At 37.6% G+C, this 14359-nt stretch overlaps 1 protein-coding gene across 2 annotated transcripts in view; it reads left to right on the top strand.

The window, feature by feature from the left end:
• The window catches only part of OXCT1 (3-oxoacid CoA-transferase 1), a 93826-nt gene that overhangs the window by 13008 nt on the left and 66459 nt on the right, over positions 1–14359 (top strand). For both annotated transcript variants that reach the window (XM_061352168.1, XM_061352166.1), the window contains exons 4-7: positions 2541–2676; positions 5340–5489; positions 7176–7282; positions 10628–10688. In XM_061352168.1, the coding sequence (XP_061208152.1) occupies positions 2541–2676; positions 5340–5489; positions 7176–7282; positions 10628–10688 (454 nt within the window). The remainder of the gene's footprint in view (positions 1–2540; positions 2677–5339; positions 5490–7175; positions 7283–10627; positions 10689–14359) is intronic.

Raw genomic sequence — 14359 nt, 5'->3', positions numbered from 1 at the left:
TATTTTTTTTTATTTATTTGTTTTAATCCCTTTCTTTGCTCACAGATTCCTCTTTCTTCTCTTTTCCAAGGTTTTCTAGTTTGAAACTGCTGGAATCTTTCCCTGTGGGGAGGTAGAAATATAGGTTGTTTCCAGGCAACACACATTTTAGTCTCAAGGCTTTGGCACTGCGTCATTTTAAATATTGCATCAGAGTTAGATTTTTATTTATTTATTTGCTTTTTATAGGTCAGAGTCAGAGAGCAGAGCAAGCTTTCGTAGTAAGTCACATTCTTTACAATTAAAGAACATAGAATAAATTCAGAGACCCAGGTCAGAGAACTTGTTCCACGTCCTTGCACTGCAGTTTCCAAAATGCCTGAATATGCATAGAAGTGGGCTATCTTCTTAAAATAGTCCTGACCTTAAAATAGTCATTATTCTGAATGCAGCTGAGAAGTCTTTCTGATTGCATGTCTTTCCGTGCATCTATTGTGAGTATTGTGGTAGGAGGTGATGCTGATATTGCTCTGCTCAGCCCTAATCCCTTCATCTGAAGCACTGCATCATGTGATATGGGACATTGATGCTGCATCATGTGATATGGGACATTGATGCTGACAAGCAATAAAATAGTGGTGCTGTTGAAAAACTGGGTTCATCATTGCGGCTTTAATATTTGGAAATGAGTATTGCATACCAGTAAACCTTTTTAATCTGGCCTTTTGAAAGGATGTTGTGAGGTTGCAGCTGAGATGTTTGACGTGGATCCTGAAGTGGTGGGATATTAATGTACATTAAGTGGGATCTGGTTGTCGTGGCTTGGTGGATTCTTTCTTCTGATCTACACTGTTTCACTGTGTGAAACAAATACATGTCAGCTCACTCAGCAATGTGTCTTGATTTGTAAGCTGTTGTCCCCTCTCCCTGCGCCCCCTTGAGTAACATAGGTGTTTAGGGTCTTTTTGTTTTGTTGTTTTTTGTTTATTTTGGATTTTTTTTTTCATTTGTATGGGGAGCATAGATTTGTATTGCAGTACTTATGCATGTTTCCTTTACATTCTTTTTTTTTCCATCACCATAGCTTACGCAGCACACGGGATATATTGACTGATCATTTGGGTAAGGTATAAGGAGGGATAATAGAAGGGAAAAGGTCTGATGCACTGCTTTCTCCATCTGGTCATTAGTGGGAAAAGAGCTCATTTCTGATTACATAGAGAAGGAATGAGTATTGGAGATGTGGTGATGTAAGAATACCAAAAGGGTGAGATTTATACAGGAAAGGGATATATTTCATTAAAGCAAGTAATAGAATTACAAAAATACAGGCAACCTTTTTGGAGCTCTTCTTTGGGGGTGTTGTTTTGAACAGGATGCGTGTATTGTAAATACATGTTTATGCTAGTTACAGCAAGCTGGGTACTGGGTTTGGTTTCTCAAAGTATTCCTTTGATATTTTTCAATATTTTTTTAAGCTGGAATATCAAGCCATTGTGCAGATAGTGAGGTCATACTGAGTTGAGACATCTAGTGGTAGGTATATGTCACTTTTGTTAGGGTGCTTCTGGACCATGACATCTTTCTGTTCTCCACTTGTGTTGCTTGACCAACATAAATGCAGTGGAGTTTTGCACACACGTGCCAGCCTGCCAACATCCTGCATAATGTGTTGGGTATGTGAAAGAAACATGCCTTTGCAATATAACCTGATTATTTCAATTTTTATATTTTAACTTACTGTTTTTTCAAACTGAGATAAGTTCTTTTACACTTGGTCACAGGAACTCTTGAAATATGTTCTTGTTCCATCAGTACACAATAAAGGATGACAAACATCGCAAAATTTCTAAAGACTGGTAGAGAGTAATGTCTTCACAATATCAGAATTTAGAAGCACTGGGACAAGAAAAATGTGATGTGTTATCTTTGGCATTCAGTTTAAGCTGGTACTATGATACAGACAAGAAAAGCTTGACCTCAGTGTTAATATCTTTTGCTGAAATAGGCAATTTCAAATTGAATTACTTACTGTAATAAGCAAATTTAACTACAAATATTCTCTTGCCTTATACACAGACTAGCACTATAAATGTGAATGTGCCTTTCTCATCAAGCTCCTAATCAATCACTTGCCTTTTTCCTCAGGAGTAAGAGTTTAAACAAAAAATAGCTCTTCATTCACTCAAAACCAGATTATGCCATGTGTGACTTTTTATTAATTAGTAAGGCTTTGTAAAGGAGCAGGTAAGTAAAATAATGCCACTTGTTAAGCTGGTATTTGTAGCTGTTACATGTGAAATATCTTTAAAAGGAAGTTTCAGATCTATTCAGTGCCTTGGAAGAGGAGAGGTCTGAGCACTGGACTCCTAAATTTAAACTGTATCTTTGAGGTTTCTCCTTCTAAAAGGTGGAATTTGATTTTTATCTCCAATTCCTTATGTCTAAAGTGGAAGGAGATACCTTTGTTCTGTCTTTTTAAGTCATTAAAGCTTATCAAGTGCTTTGAATATCCCAAATCTGTTATAAATGCTGAGTATTGTCTGGCATTTTCCACACAGCGTTGACAATTTTGGACTTGGTCTTCTGCTTCAGACTAAGCAGATAAAACGCATGGTGTCATCATATGTTGGAGAGAATGCTGAATTTGAACGCCAGTATTTATCTGGTGAGCTTGAAGTTGAGCTTACACCTCAGGTAAGTAGTGTCTCTAGGAGACTGGTGATTTCTTCTGAAATACTACTGAGTAGAATAGTGCTGAAATGTTCTTACAAAACAATTTTGCAGTCTAAATGTTTCACCTCTGTGCAGGTGTATGGTGAAGACAGACAGCACTTGCTGCCTGGGGTAGGTTGACCCTGGCTGATGCCAGGTGCCCACCATAGCTGCTCTATCACTCTCCCTCCTCAGCTGGACAAGAAAAAGAAAATATAATGAAAGGCTGCTTGAGATAAGGACAGGGAAAGATCACTCACCTGTTATTGTCATGGGCAAAACAGACTTGACTTGGGGAAATGAGTTTAATAGAAGGACAGCTTGCTTCACCATCATCTTCACCAGTGTCTTCACCATGGTCTGCAGGGGTGCCTGGAGCAGTTTCTCCCCTCCTTCACTGACCTTGCTGATTGCAGAGCTGTTTTTCACATGTATTCTCAATTCTCTGCCTTCTCACTGCAGCTGGTGTTGCACGGTTTCCACCCCCACCCCACTCTTCTTACATATGTTATCCCAGAGGCCCTACCGCTGCTTCTGGTGGGCTTGACGTTGGAGAGCAGTGGGTCCATTTTGGAGCTGACTGGCTTTGCCTTCATTTCGACACAGGGGAAGTTTCTAGCAGCTTCTCATAGAAGCCACCCCTGTAGCCCCTGTGCCGCCAGAACTTTGCCACACAAGCCCAGTACACCGCTTAGGCTCATGGGAGGTGTGCTTCAACTAGCCTTAAGAAAGTCTGTTAAAAACCGACTGGTCATATTACGTGAATTCCTTTTATGGCTAGTTACATTATATTAACTTTGAGTGTGTGCATATATATGTATATGTATATATATACACATATATATACACACACACACATACAAACGTTTTATTGTACAGTTTGTTTTTTTGGTAGTTCTTCCCAGGTTGTATGCTTCTATGGCCTATGTAAGGGCAAAATAAGCAGCTCTTGTGTGCTTTAGGGGATGTTGTGTGTGCAGTGTCTGCCATCTAGTGGGTAGACATCAAATTGGATTTCAGTTCATTGTGAGACAACTCTTCTGGGCTTGGTCATTAAATCTTGACTAAATCAGCCAGTATTTACAGCTTACTTTTTAGTAACATAGTTTTAATTATTTTAGCACTGCCAGGCTACCTATATAGCTTGAGTACAATGAGATGCTAAAATAATGAGTATCAGTCACATTCTATTGAGATGTAGCTTTGTAAAATCAGTGCTCTAAATTTAAAGCGTACAGCATATTAGTGTATGGCAATTCCAGAGGTGACACATAACCTTTGGGCTTTAAACAGCTATTTTTTTTTTAAGTGTCTGGGTAAAGCAACAATCGTGTTTTTACAGAGAAGAGTCCATTTCTTGGGAGTGTCTCTCAGAATCCCAGAGATGGACAGAAAAGCTCATTTTATACCCAGTCAGCCAGAAAATAACCAGGCACTTGTCACTTCCCATGTTTCAAAAGTCACAAATCTCACAATTTGTTGGTTTGGGTTTTATTTTTTTCCTACTTAATGTTGAATGCTTTCATCTAGAAGGTCTTGAACTCCTTAGGGATGTAATTGGTTTTGTGGACTGCACAGACAAGCTGTGAAGATCCAAAATGAAAATACCGGGTCTACAGTGTGCAATGGTAAACAGGTGAATTAATGACCCGCTAGGATATGTGGGATTTGAAGTACTTGTTTCAAGATAAAATAGGCTTTTGGAAAATGCTCTTCAAGTTTGTATGGCTTCAGGCAAAATGGGGGACTGCTGTATCCTTGTTACACTGGAAGGGAGAGGTCCTGGTGAGATCTTGAAATGTGAAGGCTGCTTGGAAACACATTGTGTTTCTTACAAGATAACTGGTGAAAATGCAACCTGTATTTTGGAAGCTGCCAAGATTGCTAATTGACCATGACAGTCTTGTCTTGCTTGGAATCCAGAAATACATACATATATATATATAAGAAAAAAAAGAAAAGATACTAATGAAAAGCAGGCAGACATGTCTTTGGCCATAAGTCTGTAATTAAGAATGATGAGAAATTTGGACCATTAATATTCACAGTACAGTTGGAAATAGAGCAGAGTGTAGATTTGGTGGCCAAATACAGCAGAAGTGCTGTTCTCTCAGCTTCTTGATATTCTTAGCATGAGCAACCTAGATCAATGGACTCTCTTGATCTGCTGTGTGTGGCTGATCCATCTTGGAGTGAGGTATGAAGTTTTTCTTAAGATGCTGGAGAATGAAACATATTTATGTAGTTTGTATTTATGTAGAAACGTATTTTTTGTAGTTTAGGCTGTTAAAAAACAAAAACCTTCTAGCTTATTTATTTGGGAAAGAGAAAAATCTCTGTACTTACAGTAATGAACTGGAAAACAAGCTGAAGGAGAGGAGGCACAACAAAGTGCTAGGGCTTGAGAACTGACAGCAAGTTGTGTACTCTTGAGCAATTTATGGCAGTGTGTGAAGCATTTCTTGCCATATAGAGTACCAATCTGACAAAGGAGAGATAAAATGGGAGGAAAGATAGACGCGATGGTCTGCTGAGTTCAGAAAGAAAAGGTCCAAATGACAGGATGTAAAAATAAGTTAGTTACCCATTCCGCAAAGTTTGATTTGGTGTTCCCAAGTGACTAATTCTTAAATGTTTTCCCACAGGGTACGCTTGCTGAACGTATTAGAGCAGGTGGAGCAGGAATCCCAGCATTTTACACCAGTACTGGCTATGGGACGCTGGTGCAGGAAGGGGGTGCACCTATCAAATACAACACAGATGGCACCATTGCTATTGCCAGCCAGCCAAGAGAGGTAAGACGTCAATTGCTACTAAGGAAGCCGTTTTTAAAAGCTGGATTTCTTACATATTTCCAAGATAAATAGTAGTTTAAGCACCTCCTGTCCAAATTTAACCTTGGTATATTGCATTAAGAGGTTTTCTGTTGTATCAGATGCATTAGTTTTGCTTCCACTGCTTCTGTCCTCTGTGATGTGTTAGGCAAGTTTTTACATCTTCCCAGTGACTTAGTGTCAAAAGTTGGTCCAGGTGAAAGCCTGCCTTGCTGAGTTACTCTTCACTTGACAGTTTTCTGACCAGACTCCTTGTGTATTCGAAGAAAATCATATACCAGGTCAGCACAGTGCACAGTATGGATTGAGAACAGCATCCTGCTAGTGGGGCAGGATCTCCTTAAATACTGTGGAATGGAGTAAGCAGCCCTGCCACTATACATGAAGCTTTAGCAGCAGCAGAGATGGGAAGCTTTCCTGTTAGATGGGGAAGAGTTCAGTTGACACAGCCTTTCAGAAAATGCTTTTCAGAGGTGCAGTTTATTAGGAGCATTTGAAATTGTAAAGAGAGAAAAAGGTGTGGCTTCCAAGTGGGAAACAAGGGATTCATAAAGAAAATAGGTTCTTGGTGCCATAACTGTACTTCAAGAAGTGGATGCGACTAGTGCTGTAAATTCCAAATAGGATGCAAACTGCATTAAATTCTACCTCAAGAACATATTTGGGTAAAGGTAATTTCCCCCCTTGTGTTTTTTTTGTATTTTGTATGTGGTTATTTTCAGTATTTAATTAATAACTTAGGGTTGGGGGTTCCCCCCCTTTATTTTCTTACTGAATATGTCATTATGATGTTTTACAATTAGAAGGAACATTTTGTTTATTAAATAACTTATAATTTTGATAATATTTTTCTTCTACTTGTGGAAACGGCTCTCTTACCCTTCTCAGGCTTTTGGGAGGCTAATAACATGACTACTACGTTTTGATCAAATCCATTTTGAATGCAATTGTCATTTTTTAAAGCTCAGATCTCCTCTTACAGGACAGAAAAGCTGAATTCTGACTTTTAGCATACTTCCTCTGCCTCTCAGGAATTTTAACCAGGTCTCAAGTATTTGTGTATTGTCTAACTTTCTGCATTATTAAGAGAAATGCTATTTCATGTTTCTGTATAGGTGTAAAATATTAGCTGTTCATCAGTTACATATTCTCACTTTAGGCACTATATCATTACAAATATTGATCATAAATGCAGAAAAAACCAAAGGAAATTCCACCCATCACATGTTGTGAATTGAGTAGTATGTCTCACTTTGTCCATTTAATTTTACATTTGGGGTGTCTGGTGGTGGGCAGTGATTATGAACTTACTCGGTACTTCTGCTTTAGCACTTCAGTTTTTGGTTAGCTGGTAGATGTGCGTGGAAAAAAGCATGTCTAATTCCAGCAGATGGAGCAGCAGGAATATGGATCTGTTTCTCATACAGTTTCACTAAAGAACGATACTATGATGAAACTGGGGTTTATAACCTTCCCATGCTTCTCTATTATTATACAGCGGAGCTGCAGTTTTTTTCAGATAAAGCTTTGTGTAGTACCAGAAGAAGTCTAAATATAATAGTTCATAAAATTAATCCCATAAACAAATATTACATGGGAGATCTGTTTGAAGGAACCTACATTTCAATAGTGTACTTTTCTCTGTAGGTGCGAGAGTTTGATGGCCGTCACTATATTCTGGAGAAGTCAATTACAGGAGATTTTGCTCTCGTGAAGGCATGGAAAGCTGATCGTGCAGGAAACATCATTTTCAGGTATGACTTGTTTACCAGTGGGAAAAGATTCTTTAACAGTTTAGATAATGAAAGAGCAGGAGAATGCTGTCTCCTGTGCAATGGCAAAATAATATTTCACTGATTTCACTTTCTTTCATAGTGCCTTTCCCTACTGTCAATTTATACTGCTTGAAAAATCAAAATATAATTGCTTTTTATAATGACTTTCGAGAATTCAAACATAGCTGTCAATATGGCACTGGTAGTTAAAAATATGGCTTAGCAGACCAAAGTTGTTATGATGACTTTGGAGAAATGTAGTGACATTCTTCTAATATAAATTTTCATGTTAGTTTGGGTCGTTCTTATTGTGCATCTGAAGGCTGACTTTAAGAAGTGCAAGTTTATGTGCATCAGAAGAGAAGGGACCAGAGTCAGTGTCCTGGCCAGTTTGTGATGGGAAAACTTGATCCTGCCCCCGAAAACTGTATTTAAAGTCAGATTGATCTCAGTGATGCAGGGAGAGGCATTATATGAATTTAAACATCTTTTGCAGTGAAAAGTTTGGGTGTTGTGCTAGTGATAGCATAATTTATCTGATGTTATTGCTAATTGATATTTGACTTGTTGATTTATAGAGTTACTGCATTTTTGCTCTGGTTTGTCCTGAACTGAAGCAGGAGAGCTTTACTTATGTTTAATGCCTGTTTTTTATTTGTTTGTTTATGGCTATCAGATGAAAAGGCAAGTGTTGTGGTAATCAGTTGCAGTTTACTACAAGATGCTGAATCATAGAATCACAGAATGGTTTGGGTTGCAAGGAATGTCAATGATCATCTAGTTCCAAGTCCCGTGGCATGGGCAGGGACACCTTCTACTAGACCAAGCTGCTCAAAGTCCCATCCAGTCTGGCCTTGAGCACTGCCAGGGATGGGGCAGCCACAATTTCTCTGGGCAATCTGTGCCAGCCCCTCACCACCCTCACAGGGGGGAACTTCTTCCTAATGTCTAATCTGAACATCTTTAATCTAAAACTTTTGACATCCTGTCTTGCCCACTGGTTTCTGATTGAAAACTGAACTTTCTTGTGTGCATGCACATGAATTTGATGGTGCTAAACTTCTTTCCTTAGAGTCTGGGACATGGAATACAGGAAAGTCTTCCCCCTTGGGCTTGTCTTTGATCTTGAGCCTCTGCTGTCTGTGCTTTTACCCTGTATCTGTCTACTGATACTTATTTCTGAAAAAATTCATTAATTCTTCACAGAAACCAAACTGGCTCTGTTTGTTCCCTCTGTTTGTTCTGTTGGTCATTTGATACCAGATACTACTTCTGCCTGAAGTAAAGACCTGAAAATCTTGATTCCTTCTTTCAAGTGTAACTAATCAAAGATGGGAACATCATCATCCAGTGCCTTACTCCATGCTGAGTACTGCTAGCTTAAAAGAATTTGCTCATAATAAGCAGTGACCAATTCTGGTTTTGGATGAGACAAATTGCCTGATGGCCTAGAACAGAGAAATATAGGCTCATTTCAGATCCTGCGGGAGACAACAAAAGAGCAGATTGTCATAGATAATGTAACAGTAATATTTCAGTGACCTGGAGGATGAAAATGAAAATATTTTTTTCCCAACATGCCACACAGTCTATATATTCGCTGTCAATGTGCCTCTTACATACTTTTTTATTGCATGACTTTTGTTTTTGTTTGCCGAGGTACGCCTAGATAGACATAGGCTTTGTTTACTCAAATCTACCACTGCTTTCACAGCAGTGTGGGACTCTTTCTAGAATGTTTCTCATGACATAATGTGTTTTTTAGAAATGAGACGTTCAATTTTGTAAAAGACTGCTGCTTCTAAAACACCTTTACTAACACCAGAAAATCCTAAATTGTATAACTTTTATAAATTGTCAGAATCAAGCCCATTAACTCATCATAATTTGACATTAAAGTGTTTTATCGTAACTTTTTCCCCTATGTAAAAATAATTTCATTATTTATTTCTTTTACTGGCAGACTAGTCACCACTATCTTGAAAATGCTTTGGCTCAGAAAAGTGGTCATGTCTGCTTTCCCCATGTGTATCCATTTCCCTGCTCCTTTAATTCAGATTTTGTAATTCTGTTTTCTTCTCATTTTTGACTCTACATAGTTTAGGGTGACAATTTACTAATAGCTAGAACAATAGAAATTTGGGTTGTTTTTTTAATTGTTCTGTTTACTCTTAATGGTTTACATCCCTTTGTGTTTACACACTGAGGAGACCCATGGACAAAAGATATTGTCCTTTCTGTAGCTTCCATTGGAGACTTAACAGCTGCTGCATATGGCCAGTAAAACAGGATTTTCCCAAGATATGTGTCTTTGGGTTTAGCTTTGATTCTGTAGGTCTCTGCAGATTTCTCTAGAAATCCTTTTGTAGCCTCAGGAGTTGGCTGTTTCAATTCGCTACCTCCCCCAAAGCCACGAGATGGCAGCAGCATCCCAAAGTTCATCATGGCTGTGGCATTACGCAGGATCATCACGCAGAAGGATGAAGAAAGGAAGAGGTGTTGGAAAATAAGGATGTTCAGAGAAAAATAAAAGTTTGTGTGGAAAAGGAATAGGAGAGTTTGGCTTGTTATGAACCCTAGTTTCATGCATTTTGATGAAAAAATTCCAAGAATTCTACCGTTTAAAAGAGAAAAAGGCTGAGATGCGATCAGTGCAACCCCCTTAAAAATATTTTTTCTTAAATATTCTGAAAAACACATAGAGGTGTTTACACAGCTAGCTTGTTTTCCCTTGTGTCTTCTAGAATCTCGGTTTAGATCCCTTGTTACAGAAATACTGTTTGGGAATACTTAGGATGAATGCCAGAGTTTTGCAGTGAGTGCCAAAACTGGCACAGGCTTTTCAATCAGAAGGGTTGTATTAAATTTACTGCTGTGAAAAATGCTATCCCAAGTGTTAGTCTGAACTATGAAAGCACATGTGGGATTTGAGAGGTTGTTAGGCCTTGTGCTGCTCCCTGTGAAGATTAATTTAATTCTTTGTGCAGTGAAATAATAGGAAGGAGCATTGTGCAAAGCCCAGCTTGCTGCTGCTCTTGGATCTATTAAATGAAGTAACATACCCAATTCCAATTAGAGAAGGTGCTAATTGAAAAAGAGCTGTAATATTTTCTAATGTCACAAAATACGGTTTAATTTCATATGTATCTTACACAATTCATAATACTTTTTCCTCCTTTCTGTTTCTTTATTAGTCATCTAGCTATTTGTCATAAAGATTTGTGATATTTATATTACAGAGACACTTGTAGCTTATCTCTGAAAAGTCTTTCCTCATACTGTTACAGCCTTTGCTATTTATTCATTTTATATTTTTTTTTTCAGGAAAACTGCAAGAAACTTCAACCAACCTATGTGCAAAGCTGCCAAGACAACTGTGGTAGAGGTAGGAAATTGAAACATAGTAAGCCCTATAGCCCTGTAGTCAACACACCCCTTGGGTTTATATGGTATTCTGAGGACAGAGTTCTCCTTTTCTTGACTCATTGTTAAATTTCATATTAGGGGCAGTGGTATAAATTGCATCCTTGGATTGCCTACTCCTAACACTTGCTCTGTTTTAGTAATTAGTTCACCAGTGTTCCTCAGTTTATTATTGTTCATCTGATCCTGGCCAGGACTTTCTATTAACTGTGATCAGCCTTTGAAAGGGAAACAGAGCAACAACCTTCAAATTTCTAAGTAAAATGTGGATGAAAGAAGAAACAATAGTCTTAGGCTGTGCTTTATTTTTGCATAATACCTTATGCAAAAATTCCTGAAAATAAGGATAAGTACATAACAACATAGGGCAAAAAAAAATAGGGAGGTATCACAGCTGTGGGCTCTAAAATTTCGTAAGTTACATAAACGTAAGTTCAGAATAAGATACAGATATTTGGTTATGCCTTGAGAAAGAGGCTAGACTAGATGATCTGTAAGTTTCTTTTTGTTCTTTTTCCTTGTTGTCTAAAACAATAATATTTAAAACATTGGAGCAGCCTACACTGGAAATATATTAATAACTGAAGAGTTGCTAAGGCATAGCAATATCTGAAAGATAGAATGCGCTGTTCATTTTTTCATCTCTGTTAGCTTTTTATATGCCTAATGAAAGCTATATAAGGTTTGATAGTAAGATCAAGAAAAACTCTTAAGCACTATTTGTAGAAAATTCTAAATGCAATAGGCTTTTATTTCTTCAGGAATTCTGTTTTGGTTTTGCTTGGGTATTGGGTTTTGCTCTGTTTTGGGGTTTGCTTTTTTTTTTTTAAATAAAATCTCACATGGAAAACATATTTGCTATATAAATATCTCTGGATAATACATTTGGGAACTTGAGTTATTTCCTTGTGTTTAAAAGAACTATGACAAAAAGTACTATAGCATTTTTCGCATGATTTACAGTGACAATTGAGCAGCAGTACATGAATTTTCATAGTTGGTTTTCAGGAGAGGTTTAAAATATTTTTCCATTTAAAAATGAAATAATTTTCCATCATTCCCTTTCCTTCTAGACAGTTGCCCTTCAATATATTTTTCAGTCTGGCATTTAGAGAATTTAAGTAGATCAAAGCCTTCCACCTACATTCCATTTAATTCTCTCTGTCTGCTCTTCTATCCACATGTGATAGGGTAGAATTTTCTTGTCAGTGAGCAACAATTATGAGACACCCTTCTTGCTATAATTCCACTTAGCAATCTTAAGCAGAGCTGCTGTGAACTTTGTCCAGCTTGAATCTTGTTGCACTTTCAATAACACTTAGAAACTGACAGATATCTTGCAAGATGGTATCTTAATGTTTCTTCACAACTCTATTTTTTTATGGACAAATTAATGGATGAAGAGGCATAATCAGAGACATAGGACAAATAGATATTTTGAATCAAATGCAGTGCCTTATTTGCTTAACTTTTAAGTGTCTTTCTTCCAAAGTGGAATTCAGAATGTTGTGTCCGGATTTAAGAGTTGAAACCCAGGGAGTCAGAAGGAGAGACCTCGTTAAGTCATTAGCACTTTCTCAGTAAAGCATTGTCAGCTTGCAGCTGCTTAGAGCTAATCACTAGGGCACCCAGGTGACTGAAACGAGTTTTGCCTAACTCCTTATTTAACATTGTTCAAGGCTGAAGTATGAAATATTCAATAACACAGGGAGAAGAAAAATGTTTCTGTAGGGTACTAATTCAGATACTCTCTTGGTAAAGGGATTTCTGAATTCTGGTTCCTGTTCCCAGCTCTGTTTCCCTTTATCAGCCGCTGACCATTTAGCTTAATTCAAGCAGAGCCCTGTAAGTAGAGATTGGAAGTCATCTGTGCTACTTTCTATCAAACTAACTACAGGTCAAGCCTGTCTTCAGAGTCATGCATAGATTAGTTGGAAATTGCAGGGTTGTTGTTGCTCTGTCTGGCATTCCTATCCTGATTTTGATGGTGGAGCTTTCCACCTGTTATGCAACCGGACTTACACTGTCAACATTTGCTTGTCTAGCATGAAGAACAAAGCTGAGATAGTTGGCTAGGAAAAATTAGAAACATATCCCTCTAATATTTGATTCTGTTTTTTGAGTTGCTGAAATTTTTCATTTAAAATGAAGGCTATAAATACTAAGAAGATGGGAACTGTTTTGGTTTGGGTTTTTTGGTGTATTTTTGTTGTTGTTTTCTCTCATAGCTACTCTGGTAATTTATTTATTTCTCTTTTCTAGTCCTTTAGAAAGAGTGTCTTTTTCAGAAACAAAACTTAACAGAAACAGGACTTTTCAGAAACAGAACTTAATTTGTTAAACTCTAAGTTAGAAGAATGCATGCTAGGATGTTCATTTATGTCACTATTAAGCCAGTAAGTATATTCAATCAGAGTATAATTTGAATTTTGGATGATAGGTTTAATCAGAAATTTATCCTACCTTGATGCAAATAAAACAAGAGGTGGAAAAACCGTCCTTCTGTTTGTGCTTATTCCAGTGGTTAATCACCCTTACTGGTATAAATATGTCTTCTTACTGTAATTAGTTTGGTTTTGGGTTCCATCTCTTCTGCTAGATTAGAAAACTTTCTGAAGTTGGCATTTCCTTCCCACTGGATGAATTCTCAGTGCTGTTAATATGATGAAAAGATTGAGGTCATATGGATTCTAACTATAAAACATTTTCTTCAGTTCTCCTATCCTTTTTACATCCATCTTCTTGCTCTGTTTTTTTTTCCCCTGAAACTTTACTAATGTGACTAATTGGAGTGTCTTCAGCATTGTAACGCTGCTGCCACTACTGTCACCTGAAAAGTAGAGTTACTCTTTGGTCCTGCTGCTTCCTTGTTTGCATACCTGCAGTCTTTGCTGATCATTATACAGGGGCTTCTATGGCGTTGCTTACGTCTTGTTGATGCGTTGCCAGCATTCTTCAGGAAGTGTAATCAGCATTTTCCAAAATACATTCTGTAAATGTGGCAAATATTTCTTCATCACAGATGTCTAACTTTGTGTTTTGTTATAAAACATGTTATAGTTGAATAGACCGAGTTTACCTGTGTGTCTGGTTATTGATACTTTCTTCTTAGGGTTTATTATCTCACCAATCTTTCTCTCAATTTATTTTAGTTTCTGATAATTGATAAAAATATAGAATGGCACTTGGCATAGGGCATTCCATACCAAGGGAAGAATAAACTACTGTAAATCCAATCTCAAGGTATCTGTGAAATTGGTGGAAGTGGGAAGTGCCATAGGAACCAATTTCATTTGCTAACTTGTCCTTTTAAGTTAACCTGAGGATCTGTGAAATCTTCTGACATGGTTAAATACTAAAAGACACTTTTTTTTTTTTTTTTTTTCAATGTGTTAAAGCTGCTGGTCTCTTAAACTAAAGTCAGTGTGGCATTCTGTGCTCTCTTAGGTGAAGTACGTAAAGACAATTTTTGCAACAGTTCAGAGGTGGGAGAACTTGTAAGCAGAACTTGTCAGCATTTCCTGTAGGTATGGAGGATAAGAGCAGAGGCAAAAAAAACTCCACCTCACAACCCATGGACTGACAGCTATTGCTTGCTTAGAAACTATCCTGTGCTGTGAGGAGCAGGGCTTC

This window comes from Neopsephotus bourkii, unplaced genomic scaffold (genome assembly GCF_033783945.1).
Source record: "Neopsephotus bourkii isolate Nb327-2 ecotype Australia unplaced genomic scaffold, CSIRO-AGI_Nbou_v1 NB_631, whole genome shotgun sequence".
Lineage (NCBI taxonomy): Eukaryota > Metazoa > Chordata > Aves > Psittaciformes > Psittacidae > Neopsephotus > Neopsephotus bourkii.
This window is presented reverse-complemented; position numbering and strand designations above follow the sequence as displayed.